The 25559-nt window shown below is 35.1% G+C and overlaps 1 protein-coding gene across 3 annotated transcripts in view; it reads left to right on the top strand.

The window, feature by feature from the left end:
* Positions 1-25559, top strand: part of LOC140156269 (high affinity cGMP-specific 3',5'-cyclic phosphodiesterase 9A-like) — a 361412-nt gene that overhangs the window by 244832 nt on the left and 91021 nt on the right. For all 3 annotated transcript variants that reach the window (XM_072179256.1, XM_072179257.1, XM_072179255.1), the window contains exon 4: positions 6376-6478. In XM_072179256.1, the coding sequence (XP_072035357.1) occupies positions 6376-6478 (103 nt within the window). The remainder of the gene's footprint in view (positions 1-6375; positions 6479-25559) is intronic.

Below are 25559 nucleotides of genomic sequence, written 5' to 3'. Positions count from 1 at the left end.
ATACGTCGTATTAATACTAATATTAATAATATTAAAATTGTAATAATAATATAAATGGCACATTCAGATCTTATTTATTTATTTATAGATTTATTTATTTATTTATTTATTTATTTATTTATTTATTTATTTATTTATTTATTTATTTATTTATTTATTTATTTATTTATTTATTTATTTATTGATTTATTGATTTATTGATTGATAACTGATTGATTAATTGATTTAGAGATTCATTTATACTGATATTTAGTCATATATTGATTTAGAAAGTTTAAAAGTATTATTTGTAGGCCTTTATATTTATTCTGGTTCTGATTTTATTGATACTGATATTTTTGTTAATTTTTAAAGTTTTGGCATAGCATTCGTTACATTACAACACGCTGTGTTATGAATTTGCAACACCTTTTTACATATTGATATCGTTGAGGCATGTTATGATAGGCCTACTTATGATCATCACAATACATCCATAAACGTGTTAATGCAGTAATCAGTAGCGTTAGGGCACGCGAAGCCCCCCATTGATCTGAAATATTAGAAAATCCCATAGGAAAACTGAAAGCGGCTTGTGCCCCTCCCCTCATCAGAACCGGATGCAACGCCTTCTATACTTTTTCATTCATTAATTATAGGCGTATTAATAGTAATGCGTTGAGTTTTAAAAAAGTAATATCCGCCTTTTTTTCTTTCTTTTTGAAATGACATACGGTACTTGTTACAAAAACAAATCAGCATGGAAAACATTTTTTTTCGTCAGAGGCAGATATTTGGCCTATTCAGTGTCATAAAGCTACAAAATAGACGATCTTTTAAAATCATTTTAAAATATTTTTTATTTATTTTCAACCTTATTGTTTGTATTTGTAATGTTCACACAATCTGAACATGTGCTTGTAGGACAACGATTTTGAATTAAACATGTTAATTGTGATATTTTAATTCCCCTAGAACACCACAGTTAAGCGTCCAAATTGTAAGTGGGTTTTCTTTTATTTAACCTCATTATTTCGCTAAAATTACTCGAAAACCCTCCTAAGAGTTGTTTTTACTAATAAACATTTCATAATTTTGGGCAAAGGATAGCCAAATAGTTGACCGAAATCGTATATTTGCACCAATATTTGACTGAAATCGTATATTAACATTACCGCCCCTTTGTGGCTTTATTGCAAGCCAAAGTGTGAAACGAGATTACTTGAAATATATATTTCAGAGTTGAAAGAGTTTCATCCCTACGAATATATTTCTGAAATATGTCTCTCTGATTGGTTGATGGTCAAGAGGATTACGGCATCCTCAAAGCCTCTTGCTGTAATTCTCTAATCGATATCTATTATAGGACCGATCATCTGAAATCCATACAACCGTGTCAAATGAAATAGTCTCGAATCACAATTTGTGCACGATACAACGTTGATACGCCAGATTTCGGAATTTTATTAAAAATAGGCATAAATCACATAATTTGAACAGGTTGAATGCTGGCAAAAGTAGATAAAATAACTATGGGTCGAATTTACATTAATCAGTGTTCTGGGGCCAGGATAACATTTAGGACTCCTTCGAATTCTAAAACAATACTTCGCCAAATGTCCTTGCTTTCATTTTCTCATTTAATTTGTTTTAATTTTAATTAATTTCTTTATCCACTGGCTCTCTGGTAAATCCGGTATTGCTAAATATTTCTTGTCCATTACCCGTGTTAATCTATTTATTTATTAAAATGAACCATCTATTAAATTCCTATAATACAATGTATAGGCCTAGTGTATTTGATAACAAATTTGTTTTTATTTTTGATTGGAATTTGGGTTCCATTACACGATTTCATAATAAGATATGTTTGGGCATGGCGGAATTAGTATATGATTATATATAGACATACTCTTAGGCCCCCTTTTTAATGTTTGTAGGCCTACATTATTGATATCAATATTTATGTACAAAATGCAAAAGAATGTATATATATTTGATTGTTTTGTAAACATTAAATTTGATGTTTACTCATAATTATGTCTGGAAAGTCATGGAAAAACTAAGGAGTATCGGTATTTAGTTTCCTGGGAAAGTGGATCAGATGAGCAGTGAGTAAAAACATTTGCCCTAAATCTTTATTTGATTTTTATTGTTTTATGAATTTATTAGGCTACTGGTAAAGTGCAGAAAGAACCTCCAAACGCACTCTAGGATTTTTCATCAGCAGCAGTAGAAATTTCTCTTGCATAGATTTTCTGGTGACCTCGCTTGGATTTAGCAAACAATGAACCGTCAGGGTTATAGCGCGTTATTTAATCTGATTCAACTCGTCGTGGCACGTATATTTATTGCACGTGCAATACTTTTTGACGTCACGAAAAGTATTGTACATACAATATTGTACGTACAATACGGAGTCTGAAGCTAGCCTTAAGGTTTAAAATGACACATTTTGTTTGATTAAGGCTACTTGCAATGCAGTTGCCATGGTAATACATGACTGAGTTAAAGGTAACAGGTGTGTTACTTTTGTATGCACTCTTCATATGTTCCAGGATTGACTTCTTTCATTTACTTGTTGTGCTTCCAAAGCTTCAAAATTCAACTGATTTGGAAAGTGACAAATCTCATTTTTAGGCCCCTCTACACACTTTGTCCAATAATCATCATCATTTTATTCCACATTTGCACTAACTTTGGTTATGTTTTTACCTGTTTTCAGGAATAAATCAGTTCACAAGACCCTTAACCTTTCACAAGACCCTACCTTTGAAAATATGCAGGGGGGGGGGGGGTCAGAAGGAATTCCTCCAGAAATTCCCAGGCTTCCCCCACAATGGGACACAAAATTGACAAATGGCGACAAAAAGTTGCTTTGCCACTCCACAGCTACGCCCCTGAAAATCTGTATGGCGCATATCTACTTGAAAAAGATCTGAGTCCCCCTGGTTACATGTACTTTATGGTGAATGTCTCTCTGTTAAATTTTCATGTATTCCATTTGCGTGATTATTTGCACATACTGTATAAAAGGTCTGATACCATTTCATCTATATCAATTTCCTTTAATTGTTTTAAAAATACCAAATTCTGAATTTCAATTAATGTTTTTGACACTTTAAAGAAAACCCACTTTAAGTGTATTGAATTAAACTGATCTTCAGAACTAAGCTCTTCACTGAAACAAAAATCAATATAATAGTGGCAATAGGATCCTCCCATTAGGGTATCACACCTGCTTTACCATGGCAACACATTATATCCAAATCAGGTGGAAAAATTTGTAATTAGATAAAACGATCAGTTCATCTTATTGTTCACATTTTATTTTCTTTAATATGGAAATGAATACCAGTGCCGATTACAATTAATTTGCAGATCTTGTCAATTTATCAGTCTAGTAACCATCGTTCTATAGTAACATTGCCTTATTAGGTAATGAATTGTCATGTTATTATCTTGTTTTTTCAATATAAAGGTGGTGCCCCTTTTGGGCTGACAGGCCTGTCAGATATGACTAAAGTTTATCTAAAGTCTGGTATAGTTTGTATGAGATATATAGGCCCATGTCATCTATTTATGTAAAGAGTTTTTTTAATCAACTGATTGCTTTCAATACAACTCGAGAGATTGAAGTTAGGGATTATATATACGAGTTATACAAGTTTATTTCAGAGAACACTGTACAAAAGAGAGCATGGTGCTTAGGGGCCATGGAAAATAAACTTGTGAGGAGATTGCTGAGCTACTAATCCTTGACAACAAACATATATATATTTTTGGGCTAATTTATTAGCTTCAAAAATTTAAGCTTAAGGGTTCTGATAGGAGCAAACTTAAAGTACAGGTAACTGGAGAAGTGAAGCGACGAGTTACCCCCAAGTCATAGCGGCAGGTAATGACTGGGCCACCGAGTGCGAATAGGCCTATGTATTTATTTTGGAAGGTTCATGTTTGTTTGAAATTTTGGGATGTTTTTCCCAAATATGATATGATTAAGAAAGCGATATGCCAAAGACAAATCTTTGGACACATACTTTGTTATTGTTAATACGGTTCTTTTCCACATGTACCTATGTTACCATTCACCGGTTCTGGTGGCTGTTACATGCAACCTCCTGCTGGAATCCAAGCCATGTTCCCACCCTCTTAACACCCAAAGTGGTAAAATATGTTAATGATGTTCTGATGTTGTTTTTAATATCCTAGCTGGCACATCACATTTACATATTTTCCTTATAAGGTGTCTTGTTTCTGAACTTTTACCCACTAAAAACCACTGCCTTTCTAACAGCATTTCTGATTAGTTAATAATGTGATATAGTCATCTGAGTCATCAATTAAAATGCAGCTTCTAGATATTTAAGCTCAATCTTCTTTAACCCTACCACCATTCTTACCATGCTGCTGATTGGCTCAATAAATCATAATAGTCTTCTTGTAGCCAATCAGCAGGTAGTACCTAGGGTTAAGCCTCTCCAGCCCTACCACCATTATTACTATGCTGCTGATTGGCTCAATAAATCATTATAGTCTTCTTGTACCAATCAGCAATATTCTTGGGGTTAAATGTTACTTTTGATATATTTTCTCAATACAAGTTGGGAAAGTCAATATTCTCTCCTCCTATGGAAGCAGTCAGACAGCCAAATAACACTTTTCATATGTTGTTCTGTTTCAAGTTGTAGCCAATATTCCACTCATCTAAGTCACTACAACCTTTTCCCAGAAAATGAAATTATGAATAAGTATGAATAAATAGACCCCAATGTTTGTCTGTCCTCAGTTGCCACATACTTAAGCCTTCCCTCTTGACTAAACTAGACTTGTAAGCCAAAGGAATAACCATTTGCTGCACTGTTGGTCATGCAACTCATCACATCAGTTAAATGCTGCATGAAGTCTTTGGTTTATTTCCATCTCTTATGAACATGTTCACACGAGACACAATAGCTTAATGCTCTGCATGCTAGCCCATAGGCTTCAACATAAAGAGTCTAAGTTCAAGTTTTCAAACATTTTCTCAACATATCAAGAGCTATCTCAAGAACCAGTGAATCAGGGCTTGTTTGTACTAATTGTAATGCATTTTTCATGTTGATTCCAAATATGGTCATGAAAATTGATTATTATGAATTTTTAGTTGACACCCGCGTGGACGCTCGTGGAGAGAGTTCAGATTTAAGAGGGTTTCACGAATGCCCGAGAAGATCCAAATAAGAAATCATTTTTAAAGGATTGACCTTTTCAGTATACCATAATTCTTTGTGGTTAGACCTCAGATGTCATCATTCGTCGTCATGCCAACTTGCAATGCATAGTAATGATGTGTGCAGAAACACATTAGTGGTTTTGTGATTTCAAAAACCAATATCTTTTGAAAGTCAAAATCTCAAGATGTAGGTTACACATGAATATGACCATGTCTATCATTTTAACCTTGATACAAAACTGTGATTTCAATTTAAGTGGCTATAAAAACAGTGAAAGGCATGAATGATTCAGTATCATTCACACATGAGCATGTAATGTCAGATGTGTGCTGTCTACTGAAGATGACAAGTCAACTTACGGATTTCTCTGCTATAATGCTATACATATAATATCATCCCAGCAAGCACAAAATGTTTTAGAGAAAATGTTTGATTGTCCGGTTATATAAAGGATATAAAATGTTTTAATGACATTACAAAAACATTTTTAAAAATGTTTTCATGACCTGTATATAACCTTACATTGAAATGTTATTAAAATGTTCTGAATAAAACCAAAACGTGCTTATAACACATTTATAATGTTTTAAGATTTTTTTTGTGTTCACTTTAATATTTAAGTGAGATATTAATTTTTGTTCAGTTTTTGTTCTTTTTTTTTTTAATGATACGGCGACCAGTTCAGAGATCTACACATTACACCCTAGGGTCTATATGCATTCAAGTGATTTAAAAGGGCTTGCAGGGGTGGATCCAGGAATTTTCAATAGAGGGGGCGCCGAGGCACCGTCGCTGCCGCGGCGGCTCGGCGCCCACACAAAGTCAAGCGCCGCTCTGCAAAAATACATTAAGTCGGGCGCCGCTTTGCAAAAAATAGAGGGGGCGCGCGCCGGGTGCGCCCCCCTCTAAATCCGCCCCTGGCTTGGTCCAACTTTATCATATTCTGTTTTAAGATTTGCATTGAGGCCTACTATTGAAGTAATATGCATCCAAATGTGGAACAATTGAGCCCATGTTTATTGGTCGAGCTATGAGTTTTAAAATATTTGATGAGACATTGTCGAGTTCAATATTTTAAAACTCAAGCATTATGGTTGTATGTTGTTTGACAAGTTTAATTCCTGTAATGCGTTAAACTCAATCACTAATTGCTTATATTTCTTTGTTCTTGCTGTTACAGGCTAGAGATGTTAGAGAAGAAAGTAATGGTGGACAGTGGCGAGACGCCGTCAGTAGTCTATGAACTTAGGAATAAAGTAGAAGATTTCAGGCAAAAATTAGAAGTAAGTATGCTGCTTGTAATTCTGGTAAACTTATGTAATACTCTGGTCTGATCCAGCAGACAGAAAATGTTTCCACAAACATTCACAAAAGGTTTCCAATGTTTAAAGAATGTTTAAATGTTGGGTTATATCATCATCATCATCAGCCGTATTCAGCCCATGCACTGCAGGGCGAAAGCCTCCCCAAGTTGGCACCAATGATTCCTGTCATTTGCTTTTGCCATCCACCTGGTCCCTATGAAACTTGATATCTCATCCTTCCATCTGACTTTCTGTCTGCCTTGGTGTCTTGATCCCTGCCAAAGCCTCCATTCTGTGACATTCTTTGTCCGTCTATTATCTGTTAATCTTGCAAGATGACCAGCCCAATGCCACTTCTTCATCTTTATTGTGTGGATTATGTCCGTAACCTCTGTTTGGCTCCTGATCCATGCCACTGTTTTCCTATCCCTTTTGGTGAAGCCCAGCATGCATCTTTCCATGATATGCTGTGCAGTTTTCAGTTCTTGTTGGGGTATATAAAAGGTATAAAACATTTTATAACATTAATTTTAAAAGTATTTTAAAACGTTGCTAATTGTTGACAAGATATGATCTTTATTATATCCTGGCATTAAAACAATTTTATCCAAAACCAAAAAACATTTTTAAACAGTTTTGTCTCACATACTATCTCCCTCTCCTCTCTCCTGATTTATGAAACATGCTTTTATAAATGAAGATAAAATTGCAGTAGCATTCCTTACACCAGGCAACACTTTCTCATTCATAGGTTACCGCAAGTCATCACCATATTAAGGTGTAGGCGTATTTTCGATCTTTTGAAAATTAAACAAATCACCACCGTATGTGTCTCATACGCAATTTGTCATGAAAGTATGACCCTGTCTATATTTATATATTTGAATATGCCTCTGAAGACTTGACTTTATTTTATAACTCTTATATCATGTTTCATATAATTTTGTTTTCAAACTCATCCTCCGCACATAACCTTGAATCCCAACCTGCCATAGTACACCATAACTTAATTACCCCCTTTCCTTTCTTGCCTCATCCGGCCGAGCTAACCTTGCATCAATGTGAATGCCCCTATAAAATGGGACTTTCACCCACTTGGTCAGTAGCCATTTCCCCCTTTTACCCACTTATATTACCCATGATTCACCATAATTCAATACCGTTTGCAAATATCCTGAACCCATTGGGCTATTCCATTTGAAATCCATACTCCCCCTGTGGAAGATTTTGTAAATATGTTCCACAGAAGGGGTATGAATTTTAAATGGAATTGACACATTAGGCAGCTCAATTTGAATTTCATACACCCTCTGAGCAAGATTCAATCCGAATCTTCCACAGAGGGAGAGTGAGTTTCAAATGGAGCTGTCTAATGTGCTTATTCCATTCAAAATTTATACTCCCTCTATGGAACATATTTTCAACATCTTCCACAGGGGGAAAATGTATTTCATGTGGAATAGCCTATTGCATACTTATAGACAAGTGCATTATGTGTTTGGTCATTAGGTGTCAAGTGTCAGTTAGAATCTATTTTACAGCTTTTTATAATATTGCTTGAATGGCATTAATTCTAGGTGTGTGAACTTTATATGCAAGTGGTCTATAGGGAATAAAGCCATTATATTGGGGAAATTTGACTAACATAAAATCAAGTCCTTTGGTTCAATATCAGCGAGGAAGAGAATAGAGAAATGGATCAAGATTCATTTTTTGCTTTGTTGTGGCATTATTGTCTTAATGCATCATTGTCTAGGGTATCATTTTGTCTTTGTAAGTCAAAAATATTATTAAAGTTTGATTTTATCATTTTCCTTCGGGGCTTGTGCATTAGACGCATTAACATCAGCACGCATGCATTATTTTGTCTAATTTCTCTCCCAACAAGTAATATGTGTTCATTAACCTATTTCATACACAAGAAGGAAAAAACATGGTTTTTGTCGTTTTTATAACAAAATTGTCACTTAAATGTTGGAAAATACAAGCAAATATGCATCAACCCGCAAGAAAAATTAATGTGTGATGCGTCCAAAAAGCACTGCGTGTATTATGCGGAGTGTGCACGGGTTCATAAGACACAATCAATGCATGGTTTACCTTTTTCTAACGCTTGCTCTAATTGGTTCTTGCCATCAAAGAGTGTATGAATACATCTTAGTGTTCATATGCATCAAGAAATCTCATATTTGGGCATGGATGAATATATCTCCCTTTACCCTGCCCTAAAGTTGTCTTTTTAGAGACAAGTGTTAGGGTGACTGTACATTGATAACAGTAAATTTTGAAGGTGAACGGTCCATTATCAGGCTATGAATAACAAACTTACCTTATATGTATGTATGAGGAGTTTGCACACTGTTGATTGCATCTAAGGTTGCAGAATATTACATTTTTAACACCCAATTAAAATCTCTAACCTCAGTTTGTAAAGCATAGTTTGATAAACCCCATGTAGTTCTGTAAGGCATTTGCATTCTTGGTACCATTTTTGGTACTCAAACTCACACAGTTTGTTTAAGGTTTATGTAGATCATCCCAGTGCATTCTGGTTATGAGGTTTGTTAGTCAGTATGAAAGAAGCGCTTGAAGGTTCTGTTCATGCAATGCTTATATACCTTACGTATGGTTAAATATTTTTGCTGTCTAAATATTTTCATAAGTTTACTCGTTACAATTTTATATTGCTTTTGACCTTGAAGCTACTCTGGATAGAAAAGTATGCAGATAGAAGTATTTTCTTGAGGTGTGCTGATAGATATCTATTTCTTTAAGAAAAATAATTAGAAAATTAAAAGATGGAGTGAAAATTCCTCATCTTATAATCGCCGTCTAGGCTCCTAAAACTAGGTCTTCCAGGACAAGTGCTTTTAGCCTGCACTTGACAAGAGGCAACAACTCAATAGTCCCGCACATCTGGTTTGCTTTGTGAATAATATTATGCTATTTTAAAAGAAGTGACTCTGCTTTTCTTGGAGGAGATGTTTGGAAAGGGGAGGGAGGTGAAACAAAGAGGAGAAGAATATAGAGGAGGAGGCTTTTCTTGGAGGAGATGTTTGGAAAGGGGAGGGAGGTGAAACAAAGAGGAGGAGAATATAGAGGAGGAGGCTTTTCTTGGAGGAGATGTTTGGAAAGGGGAGGGAGGTGAAACAAAGAAGAGAAGAATATAGAGGAGGAGGCTTATCTTGGAGGAGATGTTTGGAAAGGGGAGGGAGGTGAAACAAAGAGGAGGAGAATATAGAGGAGGAGGCTTTTCTTGGAGGAGATTTTTGGAAAGGGAGGGAGGTGAAACAAAGAGGAGGAGAATATAGAGGAGGAGGCTTATCTTGGAGGAGATGTTTGGAAAGGGGAGGGAGGTGAAACAAAGAGGAGGAGAATATAGAGGAGGAGGCTTTTCTTGGAGGAGATGTTTGGAAAGGGGAGGGAGGTGAAACAAAGAGGAGGAGAATATAGAGGAGGAGGCTTATCTTGGAGGAGATGTTTGGAAAGGGGAGGGAGGTGAAACAAAGAGGAGGAGAATATAGAGGAGGAGGCTTATCTTGGAGGAGATGTTTGGAAAGGGGAGGGAAGTGAAACAAAGAGGAGAAGAATATAGAGGAGGAGGCTTATCTTGGAGGAGATGTTTGGAAAGGGGAGGGAGGTGAAACAAAGATGAGAAGAATATAGAGGAGGAGGCTTATCTTGGAGGAGATGTTTGGAAAGGGGAGGGAGGTGAAACAAAGATGAGAAGAATATGAGAAGAGTCGGAGGAAGGAGGATAGAGAAAGGAAAAAATATGAAAGGGGAGACGGGTTATTCTCTAAATGTCAAGGTACTTAAGTGAGTGAACAAAGGAAAAAGGATTGTCTACAGTGATCACTTTAATGGGGTGAAATGACAAGAGTGCAAATTAGTAACTTTCACTCAGGAATGAAATTACTTTGGAAAGAGTGAAATTTGCTTTGGAAAGAGTAACCACTGTAGGCAAATCCCATGTTAGGTTTACAGAGTAGTAATAATAGAAAGGAAAAGACAAGAATCGGAAATGGGCTTTTCCATGTGAAGACAGGACCTTAATCTTCCACATAGGGAGTGTAGAATTCAAATGGAATCATCCATTCAGGTTAACCCATTTGAAATTCACACTCCCTGTGTGGGCCATTAAGGTCATGTCTTCAATGGGGGTGTATGTATTTCAAGTGGAATACCTCAATTCAGAGAGTAGAGAGCTAAGTGAGACCAGGAATGAAAGAATCATTCCTTTCAAAGGTGTAAAAAGAAAGGATAAAAGAGAAAGAAAATATGGAAAAGTACAAATATAAAGTGAAAATTGGTAATTTGTACAGATATAAAAGAAGGAAAAAATAAACAGAAAATTAACAAAAAAAGAAATAAATCCCCTTTCAAATGTTTTGTTCAGTTAACATTCAGCAGTACTGTGGTTTACTTGCCATTTACCCTTCATCTACAATAATCTTGTTGACTTGACCTCTTTGCTGCTTGCATCTGTTACCATGGTAACAAAGAAGAATTGAAATTGGGTTCTCTAGTAATCATAGGTACATAGCGGAATATTTGTCCCATCTCCTATGAGACAGGCAGGCAACATTGCAGTAGGCATAATTACAAGCTTCTTGGGTTTCATCATATCTGAACTAAGCTGGCCAATTTGTGGCTCTAAATGTCACTCTATCTACCTACTCTCATTTTCCAAATTTTGGAAATAAAAAGAGGACAATTATTTTGCAATGGTGTCAAATGTTACTCCTATTTTTGCACTAGTAATTTTGTATTTAGGTGAAAATTACAAGTGAAGTTCTGTTTGGGAATTATCAGTAAAAAGAGTGGATTTTTGGGTGGGTTTTACATAAATTACACAGGTTATGTGGGAGCTATGTAGTTTAACATTTTCATTCTGTAAATCACTTTGCCTACTCTACTGAGAACCATGATCAAAATGATTGCCATACAAAATATACTGCATTTACTATGATGAACCAGTTACCAGGGAGTTATGTAACAACTTAGCTGGAAAATACAGAAGATGTTGGTGTTATTGTGATGCAACATGAGTATAGAGTGTAAACAAGATGGTCTTTCATCAGTAAATATTGTAAAATTGCATTTTGATCGAATCCTGTATCCAAATTGGTTTCATTGCACTTGCAATCCAAGTAATTTACAGTCACATTTGACCATGGATAGAAAGGATGATTGTTTAATGCATTTTGTAACAATTATCTCAAATTCAATTTTCAAGACAAGCAACTTATTTCACTTGATTACACAATGATTGATGGGTATAGTGCATTGACTACCATCAATTAGATTGTGTAAATATATTGAAGTCAAAAAGGAAATGGAATGCAATCCCGTAATTCATTGTGACATATTACTATTTCCTGGAAAAGTACAATATTTACTCGCCTATATTAAAGAAAAGCTGCTTTATTTACACCAATATTAGCAAGTTTCTGACTTCATCAATATCAGGCTAACAGCAGTAGATAGCAATTTCATCAATACTAGTGTCAGCAGTATATAGCTTTTTTACAAATACTGATATCAGTAAGATATAGCTACTTCATCAGCATCAGTATCAGCATTAGTTAGCGACTTCATCAATACTAGTATCAGGAGTAGATAGCTGTTTTACCAATACTGATATTGGCAGTATAATAGCTATTTCATCAACACTGCTATCAATAGTAGTTAGCTACTTCATCAATACTAGTGTCAGCAGTAGATAGCTGTTTCACCTATACTTGATATGTAGATAGCTGTTTCACCTGTACTGGTATCAGCAGGATATAGCTACTTCATCAACACCAATATCAGCAGTAGTTAGTGACTTCATCGATACTGATATCAGTTGTAGATAGCTACTTCATCAATACTGATATCAGCAGTATAGTTAGCAACTTCGTCAGTACTAGTATCAGCAGTAGATAGCTACTTCATCAATACTGATATCAGCAGTATAGTTAGCAACTTCGTCAGTACTAGTATCAGCAGTAAATAGCTATTTCATCATACTAGTATCAGCAATAGATAGCTATTTCATCAATACTGATATCAGCAGTATAGTTAGCAACTTCGTCAGTACTAGTATCAGCAGTAGATAGCTATTTCATCATACTAGTATCAGCAATAGATAGCTATTTCATCAATACTGATATCAGCAGTATAGTTAGCAACTACGTCAGTACTAGTATCAGCAGTAGATAGGTACTTCATCAATACTGATATCAGCAGTAGATAGCTACTTCATCAATACTTATATCAGTTGTAAATATCTACTTCATCAATACTAATATCAATAGTAGATAGCTGCTTCATCAATGATGTTATCAGCAGTAGATAGCTACTTCATCAATACTGATATCAGTAGTAGATAGCTACTTCATCAATACTGATATCAATAGTAGATAGCTACTTCATCAATACTGATATCAGCAGTAGATAGCTACTTCATCAATACTGATATCAGTAGTAGATAGCTACTTCATCAATACTGATATCAGTAGTAGATAGCTACTTCATCAGCACCAATATCAGCAGTAGATACCTTAGTTAGCTATTTCATTAATATTAATATTAGCAGTAGACAGTGACTTCATCGATTTCATCGATACCAATATCAGCAGAATATAGGTATTTATAGTTCTTTATGGCACTTTTCCATTTTTTGAAACACTGATTTTTGCCCTAATAGCAAATCAAAAGTAAGGCTACTTTATCAGTACTGGTATCAATAGTAGATAGCTATTTCACTATCATATCAGGAAGTAGTTGACTGCTTCATCAATACCAATATCAGCAGTAGTTAGCTCATTTTAGCAGTATAGACAGTATAAAGCAACATTCCTGTATATGGTGTGGTCTTTAATTGAGTTGGTACTTTAAATGTTCCCTTTTATAATTCTATGGTACTACCGTATTTCAGCAGTGCATTGTGGATAAGCCCTAATTCAGTCTGTGAGGAAACATATATTCGGACTAGCGAACCTTTTTCAGAATTCGGACTAGTGAATGGTAAATTACGTGTTCAGACTAGCAAACCTGCGGAATAGCGAACCTTCGGACTAGGGAACCTTCGGACTAGAGAGTTGTCACCCTATACACTGTCTTGTCTATCTAATTGATAGACACAAGTCCATCAAGTCACATATTAGCAATAGGGTGCAATATATATCTATATGTGCAATACAACCATCAAATTCGGAAATGTTTTAAAAGGTTGTCAGCAGGTTTACTTCTGGCCTTTATGCTGTGTAATTTCCTAATTACATTCAAAAGGAATAGGGCACACTCTATATGCGCAATGCAACCATAAGATTCAGAAAAAGTTTTAAAAGACTGCTAGCAGGTTTGCCTGTAGCCTTTATGCTGTGTTATTTATTTATATCATTATATTTACATTCAAAAGGAACTTCCATGGGTGAAATATTAAGATTAGCCAGATCAAGGGACATGAAATAACCAATCAAAAGATATACCCAGGTCATGTGACATTAAATATCCAATCAAATAACACATTGAAGTGTAAATCATATCATGTGATAATATATCTACCAATCAAATGACAGGTAAACATTCTCAATCTAATTCAGGGAACACTTAATATTGCATTAGCCTTTTATTATTGACACTGTCACGGCAACCATCATCTATTCTTTTTCTTTTTTTTGCTCAATTTGATCAAATTTACGCCCCCGGAGCTGTTGAAGCAAGTAATCGGTTTAGAGTCCTAATCTGACCCTAATTCTATCAGGATTGGTGACTGGCTGTCTCTAATCTATACTAATCAGATATAGACAGCCTTATGCAATTGAGAAGTCTTTTAGTATTAGACGCTATATAACTGTATCACAAGATATCTATCTTTTACTTGTTAAAGGTTTCATCTCAATTGATAGTCCTGTTGAAGACTCTATTGTCTTAGCCAGTGGATCACCCCAGCTGGCAGTGCATGTGCCTACTGCATACGTACTACTGTACTTGGACTGACATCAATTTATGAACCACAATGATCTGTTCATTTTATTCACAGTGATAGATTGATCAAGACCATATCTTGAGTTATCTTTGGCCCATGCCCATCACTAGAGATCCGACACACACTACCAATAACTTTTGTACACCATGTAGTAACTTACAGTGTGTAACTTTGGGTGGATACAGGCTTGAATCAAGACTACTGAACAAATGAAGATTCATAACCAGTGTGGTTGGAAGTTGGATTTCTGCAAATATCCAAATGATGACATTTGTGATATTAGTACCTCAGTATTTTGCAATTTTCTGCCTTCCTTACTTTTAAAGGAAGAGAATATGAGCTTATCTCGACTTCATTATTTCTGAAGTTTAAGTCCAAAGTATATGAAACTATACGTTTTTGGAATGGGAACGACTCAAAGAATCTTATGGTCTCACGTCAGATTCAAAGTTTTTAAAAAATCACAAAAGTATACTTTTTTGCCCAAATTTTTGTGACAACATACAAAAAAATTAGTTGTGAGTAAAAAGTTTCAGTTAGCTTTTTATAAAGTAGAGACATGAAATTAGGGAAGGTTTTTTTATTTTTTGTAAATTCGCCGTTTTTTGAAATATTGAAAAAAAACCCATGTCAAACAGCAATTTTGTTACTATGAACAGCAAAAAAATTACACATTTTGGTGTATATTTTTATTCAAAACAAATATTTTGAAAGTGTGAGAAAACCTACCTTTTTGTGTTTGCTGGGTATGAAGAGATCATGCTCAATACCTACTTGATAGCTCATGAGTACTTTTTCATCAATTTTTGAATTCTGAACATATCCCCGAACTACAGGCTCCTTTATTAAGGGCTGAAAGAAGGGCTGAAAGAAGGCCAAAGATCATGCAGGGAGATACATAAAACCTGTCCTGAGGTTGTTATAGCATGAAATCTGATATAAACTACCTTCATTATCAAACATGTTATCACAACTGGTGTGCTAAGACAAAAGTATCATGTTACAAGTTATATAACATGAATATAATAGATATCTCAGCAACATATGTTGAAATATGGATTTCTATTGGAATAGCCCGATGCCATGGGCCCTATGTGGTTGAGATATCTATTATATTAATGTTATATAACTTGCAACATTAATCTTTTGTCTAAGTACACCAAATGTTTGATAACATGTTTGATAATGGGCTATTCCATCTGAAATCCATACACCCCCTATGGAAAACATGACCTTTCAATATGTGAAAATGTTGCTATCCGAGCCCAAAAGTGATGCGATAAAAGCCATTGTGCTGAGTAATTAGTCTGCTTCCTGCTGTCATATGAGTTCTGTAAACAAAGAGGGCTTTACATATTTTAATATTTTTTCTTCAAATTGTAACATTTCTATAGAGATACAAGGTTTATACATTTCCATAAGAATGTAATGGCATATAGATCTCAACCTTTTCTGTCAGTAAAAATTTCCCGACATTGGCGATATACTAATCTTGTTGTGGCACTAAGTGTAATCTTACCTACTCAGGTTTTGTGACACTGGGGATTTTATCAGATACTCAATTTCGCTACAACAACTCTAGCTTGATGAATGTAAGAGAGGTGTTATAGCTAAACAAGCACTATGATCCATAACATGCTCATCTATCAGGGCATTCTTTAAGTCAAATACATTTGCACATTCATTGAATGACCTTTGAAAATTTGAGTACAAAAACTCAAACTGCAACTTGAGGTCAAATTTTGCACTAAGAATTTTTAATTGAGGTTATTCAACTATGCCATTAGAATGCGGCTATTGTGGTCTATAGTGAGGGATATGTGACCAGGGCTTCATTTCAAAATGCTTTTAACTCATGTTATAACCAAGGGGTACACATGTGTGACCAAAAAACAAATGAAGGAAAGGTGACAACCAGGTAAATAATCCACACTACACTGTAAAGGGTTTAAAACCTTTTTTATATTTTTAAGTTTTGAAAATTTCCAGCTAATGTAAAAATATATTCATCATGTAAGTAACTTTTCACACATTACCAATTTTAAATTGTTCACTAATTTTCATGCTTCCACTGCCAGGCATACTGTTTTTGCAATGTCCGAATTCCATGCTTCCAAATTCTGTGTTTCCGTACCTCTGGATGCTGTATCTCGTGAATGGATTGCTGGGTGGATTGACTTCAGGATTGGTTAGTCATGGTCAAAAACTCTGGCTACTTTTTTTTTTATGGTGTTCAAGGTCAAATAATTGAAATCAATGGTATACCATTATTTAAGACTTTTGGATAAATTTTGGTCTCGTAATAACAGTTTAAATCCCAATGCAACAAAACTTGGATTGTAGCTGCATGGGTACCTTCATATTGTGGTGGTATCCAAGGTCATTTGATGTTTTGTTTGTTTGTTTACCACTCATACTGTTTAACATTTAGCTGTTATAATATCTTTCTGAATTTGCTGTCGTAGTGCACGTTAGAATATGACCGTTGCTAGGTCAACTGGATCACGCTTTCTTTGTTACGAACCACTAATCGAAATGATCACAACACAAAGCCTATTGCATATCAAAATCCGGAACAGGTGTGTGAGCCCAGGCTTGGAGCAGTAACCAATGGTTACTAACATGCATTACAACAGCAAATTTAAATTGCCCCAAGGTGGAGGCATCCAAATCAACACCTTGCTTCGAAAACTGTGACATTTCTAGTTAAATTGGCAATTCTAAGCTTCTTTATGTTATATACACAAAAGGCATGTGCATATTTATGCCTCCACCATGACCATGCATGTATTTTGGGGGGGCAGCCCCCGGGGTCAAAACAGGGGGCGGCAAAATTGAAGGGGCGGCAGTAAGAAGAAAGGGCGGCAAAATGAGGCGGCAGAAGAAGAAGGGGCGGCAAAAAGAATTACTAAAGAAAAAAGGGCGGAAAATGTGAAAAAATTGTACTATATATGAAAAATTTTTGCGATTTGGGCGGTAGCGTCTATAAATTCTTTTTTTTTTAAATTGGGGCAAACTTTTCGGGCCGTTGAGGAAGGGGCGGCAAAATTGGATTTTCGTCAGCCCCCCGGGGAAGGGGCGGTCACGGTACGCCACTGATGACACATACTGTTTTTGCAATGTCTATCCGTCCGTCTGTACATCTGTATGTGCTAGTTATTTTTGACGTAACTGCTTGGAATGCAACAAGTGCAAAAATAAATGTAATTCAAATATGTCAACTTTTTCAGCTACACTCCCGTGATAGTTATTATTATTATTTATTATTATTACACAATATTTATAGGGCACTCTACGGAGCACACAACGCCTTACAAAAGCATCAAAACACAGTACAGCAAAACACAAGGAAAAATACAGGAAAAAAGAAAAAGAACAAAAAAATAGTTGACTTCTTAAGTATCATGCAAGGTGTCAAAACAACTAGATGGAGTTAATATTACAAGGATGCCTGCGCAAGGATGAAAGCCTTCCCCTTTATTCCTACGTTTATCCATCAGTAAATTGATTTACTTTCTATAGAGTACGAAGTTTTCCGTTTTACGGAAAACGGAAGAAAATCACGGAATCGGAGGTACAACACGGAAAATGACATTTTTGTATGATGTGACCAAAAATTGTTAAAAGATAAAATAACAAATGTTAAAAACAATCATGAGTTGTGTATGTCAATTTTTATGATAAAAATACTGTTTAATAATACCCCCTACATCCCTCCAAACATCGCAATAGTCGGCCTATTATCGTGAGAAAATTCCAATCAGAGCATGTTGAACACTTTATTGTGACATTCATATCATGGTTTATACATTTTAAGCTTTATTCATGACACGAATTTACAAATTTTACAACACGGATTACAACATGGAAAATGGATTTTAGAAAACGGTAAACTTCGGACTCTAACTTTCTATATCTCCCTTTGCATAATAAAATGACTAAATGTCACTAAATGTGAAACACTTATGACTGAAAATGGAGGATGTGATGCAGCGGTGAGCATTGTACTCATAGACGGAGTTAATAATAGAAGGATGTTGAGGCAAGGATGACAACCTTGTCCTTCCTCTCTCTCTCTGACATTAAGATGGATTGAAAAAGATAAATTGGGTAATCTTTTGGAAAGTTGTCAAGATGTTGAAATTTAATGCAACACTATGAATAACAACCTTATGGTAATTTTGTTCAGTGAATCTGTAATATTGGTGTCATTATTCTGCGGTTTATTTTCAATTTGTGCTACTCGCCTTTTCATTTCATCTGGAACCGTATTAGAGTAAAATTGGTAAATTATTAGTGTAGCATTGGGCTATTCCAGTTGAAATCCATACACCCCCTATGGAAGACATGACCTTAATCTCTCACATAGGGGGTGTGAATTTGAAATGGAGTCCCCCCATTCAGGTAACCCCCATTTTAAATTCACACTCCATGTGCAGAAGATTAAGTCATTTCTTCCATGGGGTGTATGGATTTCAAATGGAATGGCCCAATTTGGTGTGATTTTGACCTACAACTGTGCTCCTGGACCATAACTATAATTGGCCAGCTCTGAAGATGGCTGCACTGGTGATCTACCTATAAATTATTCATAGAAATAAAAGTTAAATTTAAGAGAAGAAAACTAGTTCAGGATAAAAAATAACGTGTTCTGTATTTGTTTTTCTGGAATCGTGATATTTCTTCTCTTGCACCCTTTAGCCAAAGCCAGAGGGTTGCAGGGAGAGTAACATCTCCCAAAAAATGCCAATCCCGAAAAAAGACCCAATTTTTGATGTAGAAATCATTGAAATGAGCCCTTTATGAAGGAAAAATTCACAACGGGTCACTTCTTCTGTAGAAAACATTGAAATTAGCCCTTTTTTGAAGGAAAAATTTACCAAAAGTCCACTTTTTAGCTCCCTTTACCTCCCCCACCCCACCCCCCAAAAAAATCCTGGCTACGGGTCAGCTGTAGTATCACTTTATGAGTTATTTTAATATTTTTTCTATGGATGCCAAGATTGTTGTAAGTGTCCTCACTTCTAAAGTGTCCTGAACCCTAATTGTACAAGCAATATAAAATCCTGCCAACATTGCCAGCATTTATAGCGGCCATGAAAATTGGAAAGATTTTCAACATTTGTCATGTATGTTGCATGTGTGCTCAATTATTTTAATTAGGGAACAAAGTTTTGATCAATGTTCTCAAACATTCACTAATGTGTTAATACCTGACATATCAACAGCTTGCTCATTATGCTCTCAAGGGGCAATTTATCGCAGCGCTAGTGTGCCGATTATGCCATAGGCATGTTATGCATATTAAGTTGAGGTGCAAGATATTAATCGTTTTTTTGTACTCGACATTGAGTGTCTGTAGAATTCAGCAGGGATGTGTGTAATGTAGTGGAAATAAACTTAGTTATTGTATAGTTTTTTACATAACGTCATCTCTTTTGATGTATTCCACAAGTTAATGAAGAATGTGGCTGGAAATTTTATTAAATATGGGTTTATTACTCAGAAAATCAAAATTTCAAATGAGAAACATGTAATAATGACTTGGGCACTTTGGTTATGAGGGTGACGATAACATACATACATATCACATATTTTTAAAGTTTATCTTTTTACTAGCCATGCAATTTTATTTTATCTTTCATGCCTGCAAGGGCTTTCATTTTCCTGTGCTCAGGGATACAAAACAACAGACATATCAAAATGTTACAATAATACATAAAAACATAAAACAAATGAAATGCAGACAAGTTCTGATTTTTACAGTCAAGTACACTATGCAACATGTGCACTACAAAATGTTTCCAAAAACCAAAAATACACATAAAAAATTGTAGAGTTTGTACATAAACTAGGCTTCTCCATACTCCACTTGCTCATTGTGCAATGTGCATACTACCTATTATATCCTACACATAAACCCAGATTTTTAGTAATTTGTTTATACACAATTGATAGATTTACCACATCTGATCTTTTCAGTGACTATACTCCATCTGTTTGCTAGCACCACAAGTGGACTTCTGACTTTTGATTTTTGTATAATTCTTAATACGGGTGTATGTAGTAAAATACCCCAAACTGGACTACTAAAATTAGCCATGATGTAATGCATCTTTACATGGGATCTGGCTTGTGATTGGTCATCCAGATCTTGTGCGGGCATGTACCATTACCCAAAATCAATTTATGATTTATGGAATTTGTTCTGTAAAAAATGTCGTAGTTTTTGATAATTAACTTTGTACTGAAGGAGTGGAAAGATATATTATTGGCCTTAACTCAAGAACTGCAAGACCTATGCAGATGTAAATGCAAGTATTGGCTTCCTTGGCACATTTCCTATAAGATCTTTGTATTTTAATAGTAAAATATTAAGAAGTAGGCCTATACTGCAGGTTTTTAAGTAAATGGCTAAACCTGGAAAAATATTGCTCATGCGATACCACTTGCTTAACACTTTGTTAAAATAGGAACTAATCCAAATTAAAATTAAAAATTCAGTCTAATCTATTGAATCTATTGAATCTAAGCTTGAATGTTATCCCACACCACATCTTAAAGATTAACATTTTAATATCAGGTAATTTAGACATGTTGATGATATTATAACTAATCCCACTGCAACACACTTCATACTTTGTGCTTCATTTTAAATAATTCAGAAAAATTAAGAATAATTCTATGTGGCCTCAGTTTTATAGACCTGGGTAACATAATGCTGTCGACCAGATCCCACCCTGAAAGTAGATCATTTGATATAAGATTATCAATTGAATGAAATACCCACCTGAAGTAATTTGATCTTTACATTATACACCTAAATGCTTGAAATATGAGTCAAGGAGTTCAACATAAATCAATGTGAAATCACTTTATTTTAATGCAATTTTGTTGTAATATAATTTTTGAAATGGCACCTTTATGTGAAAGCAATGCTCAGCTTTATTGCATCTTTCTTATTATACGATGGGCTCTTGACAATGGCCTCTGGTACCTCTTATTATTTTGTGAGTTTTTAAGGGAAGGGGTATGAACGTTTGTACAGTATTTATTGTGGGACATTAGAGCACATCAGACATATCGAATTGTATTCTGAATACGAAGAATGTCCTTCTGATATCAAATAATTTTGATTTTTTGAAATTCGCAATGTAATACACATTTTATGGCAAATCATTAAAAATTGATATTTTTGATATTTAACAGTACTCGAAGTATACTTTATAAATCTGATGATTTATACTTAAAGTGTATGTAGGTGGGATGAAAAGCCGACGATCAATTGAAAATTTGACCTTTCAGTATTGAAGATATGGATTTTTTCCCAAAACACCAAAAAAAATTTGGGCTTTTTGAAAAAAAAATCCATATCTTCAATATGAAAGGTGACAATTCAATTGATTGATCGTCGGCTTTTCCTCCCAGCTACATACACTTTAAGAATATATCATTAGATTTATAAAATTTACCGAGGACTGTTATATATCAAAAATTTGAAAAATATCAATTTTTATCATTTGTCATAAAATGTATTATATCGTGATTTTCAAAAATGAAAATTATTTGATATCAGATATACATGCTTCGTATTCAGAATGCAATTCGATACGTCTGAGGTGCTCTCATGTCCCACAAAAAATACTGTCGAAACGCTCAAAACGCTCATTCCAGATCCCTTAAGATTGGGGAGAATATGGCTTGATGAAATTCAAGATGATCTTCTCAAAAATATTGTAATGCCATTTTTCTATTTTTGCTGTGAATTCTTTTATATTTTAGTTACTTACAAATTGAAAAGACCCTACAGTTACTAATCATATTTCAGTGAATTTTGAAATTAAAAAAAAAAGTGAATAATAATAATTTGACAAATCAAAGGAAGGTTCAGCACCATGCTTACCTGAAACATATTCCTAAAGATTAAAAATGAAGAGTAAGGTCTTCATAAAAACCCTATACTAAACCCGTCATTTTTTTGCGATATGGAAAGTAGAATAAAATCACAGAATTGGTAGTAAACAGAAATAGTAGTAATCATCATGAATTTTTTTTTTTTTTAAATGCCTTAATTCTACAAATCACAGCTTCAGAATTTGATGACATGTGATCATGATAACTTCACTGGCAATCAGCAACCTGGTTTCCAGTGCTTTTTGTGTACTTATTTAACATAATTATATAATTATGTATAATGCAGTTTAATTTGTTCGTCAAATGAAACAAAAAATTATCCCTGCTGCTGAAATGGGATTGCCCTCGTGTGGCCACGCGATGTTTTCATGGGGAACCAATTGGGTGCCTCGTTTGATGTCAGGAGGGCAAATCACGGGCGTCCTTGCTCAGAGCCGGCGACGGCCATTTAGTGCTATTTGGAGCCAGCAAAACCCATGCTCAAAATGAGCCACATTGTTGCCGGTGATGTGTAAATGGTTCCGTGTTTGTTACATTTGTGTAGTTGGATCCTGCACATGATGGAGGATATGTAGTTGGATCCTGTATACGAATGATGGAGGATCATGAGTAGTAAAGTCGCTGGGTAGGCGCTTATGGGGAAATGGGCAGTTAATGGAATTAATATAGTAAATGTTATTTGTCAAATCAATTACTACACTTGCATAACAATATATTTTGACCTATCTTTCTACAGTACATAGCATACACATTGACATATTTTGGTTATGTTTCCAAACAAGCCACAATGTTTACAGACTTGTACACAAAATACTTGAGCAAATTTACTTTTTAAATGTCATGTTTTAAATGTCAAATGTAAATTATTTTCATAACATTTTATTCTAAGCCAAATAAGTAAGACAAATTGGGAAAAGAAAATGATGAATTTGTAAAAGTAATACTACCGAGGTTACTTGCTGAATACATTCCTCCATTTTGTGTTTTATCAAATGAACTTTAAAATAAATGATAAGTTTATAGAATAAGCAATTACCCTCAGACCGAGAAAGCCAAAAAGGACAAGGACACAAAGATTTTGCTAATCATGGATGGCACTCCATCAAGTTGCCTTTTATTGAGCGTTTGAATTTGTTTCAGAATTCACACCAATTACCTTTGATCTCAGCCGAAATAAAATTAACAAAATATATAATATTCTCATAGAGAAAGCGTTATTGGACACATTTGGAACACGACAGCCGCCATCGAATTCCCCTTACCCCAGTAACCCCGACTGGAGTAAAGTGTTACACTTTGTACTATTGAAATCAGATCAAAACCTATCCTAGGGTAGACCTACCCCCTAGAATTAAATTCCGAGTGTACACTGACTCTGAAACCGTTGATTAACATAACATATCATGGCTGAGACCCACACAAGGTATATATACTACTGGTGCATACAATTCAAGATATCCGAGGGTGGCTGTCCCCTGGGATTCCACCAACAGGTGTAATTGACCTGAAGGTTACAATGGATAAAAGGATTATTGTGACTTACTCGTCTACCTGTGCATGTGTATCATTATAATTTACAAAAGAATATCTAAAAATCCACACAAGTTTCTATCTGGATTAGAAACTTGCGAACCACCCCCTTTTTTTTTTTTTTTTTTTTTTTTTTTTTTTGTTGTTGTAATTTTGAGTAAAAGTTTTTTATTCACCATTATTGGATGGGGCAATCATGCATGAATAGCGCTCTCCCATCTTCCATGAATTTCTTAATACACGATAATGTGAGCACTCTCTTTCCACTTTTAATCCTGCATTTTTATACAAAAGGAAAAAAGGGGTTAATTGACCATAAGTAATTGCACGTAAACATATATCTTCATGTTTGATAACGCTACTGATATCTAAATGGGGGCTCATGAAGGATATTGTCTAAATGTTATTGTTGACCCATTGAAATATATATCACAGTTTGCCCATAATTGGCTCAGTGCCACTAATTGCTCATTAGCATAAAATAACACTAACATTCTTACTGGATATTGACTGAAATGCATGTAATTCTCTACAATAACAATACTAATTGTGCTGGCCCTATACGTTACGGGACACATTGATCTCCATATTCACAATTGGACATTGGCCGAAATCAACGCGATAACTAGCCGGCTGCGCAACCTCACAAAAATCTTGAAAAATTGAGGGCATAGTACTTGGCCCCAAAGTCTAGCTATCCCATGCCAACCTGGAGTTGATTCCTACTTCCCGTTAAAACAGACTTAATCGCCCCAATACCAGCACAATTGACTATTTGTTATTAATGCCTCTGACATATTCATTCTTCTGAACACTCTTTAACATGAGAATACACTACGCCACAGAATAACGTGTTGCTGAGATAGAACCCGCACGTGATGTGATCTACTCAAATACCTCCACCCCCGAATAGTCATACTATTACGTATTGCAAAGCACGTCAATATATCTAACTCAGGGTGCTCACCACCGTATAGATTATTACATCTTGTAACATTTTACTCAGAAAGCGAATATATGCAATTCAATTTTTTTTTAGAAAAATAGATATTAATGATATTCCGAGTCTCATATTCATTAGACCAATGAAACTTTCCCATGTGGTCCCCTAAAGTTTTCGTCCAACTCTTATCAAATTTTTATACCTGATGTCTTTTCACTCCACTTCAAAAGTCCATTATCCATGCAGAGTTGGATGCTCTCTAAGTTAATTCTTCTTTCATCGCACTGGTTACTTGCTTTAGTACTTTTAGTCAACAATTGGAAAATCGCATCATAAGAAAACTTTTCGCCTATCTCAGGCAGATAATCAGGTTATCCTGAAGTTAATTTGTGCTTAAGCTATTTCATGATCAACATCGCACTGGTTACTTGCTTTAGTACTTTTAATCAACAATTGGAGAATTGCAATCATAAGAAAACTTTTCGCTTATCTCAGGCAGATAATCAGGTTATTCTGAAGTTGATTTGTGCTTAAGCTATTTCATGATCAACATCGCACTGGTTACTTGCTTTAGTACTTTTAGTCAACAATTGGAGAATCGCAATCATCAGAAAACTTTTCGCCTATCTCAGGCAGATAATCAGGTTATTCTGTCGATGCGAGTAGAGGATAGAGACCTTGTAATCTGAGTAGGT

Source organism: Amphiura filiformis, chromosome 7, assembly GCF_039555335.1.
Source record: "Amphiura filiformis chromosome 7, Afil_fr2py, whole genome shotgun sequence".
Taxonomy (NCBI): domain Eukaryota; kingdom Metazoa; phylum Echinodermata; class Ophiuroidea; order Amphilepidida; family Amphiuridae; genus Amphiura; species Amphiura filiformis.
Note: the sequence above shows the minus strand (reverse complement) of the source record. Positions and strands in the feature narration are given on the sequence as shown.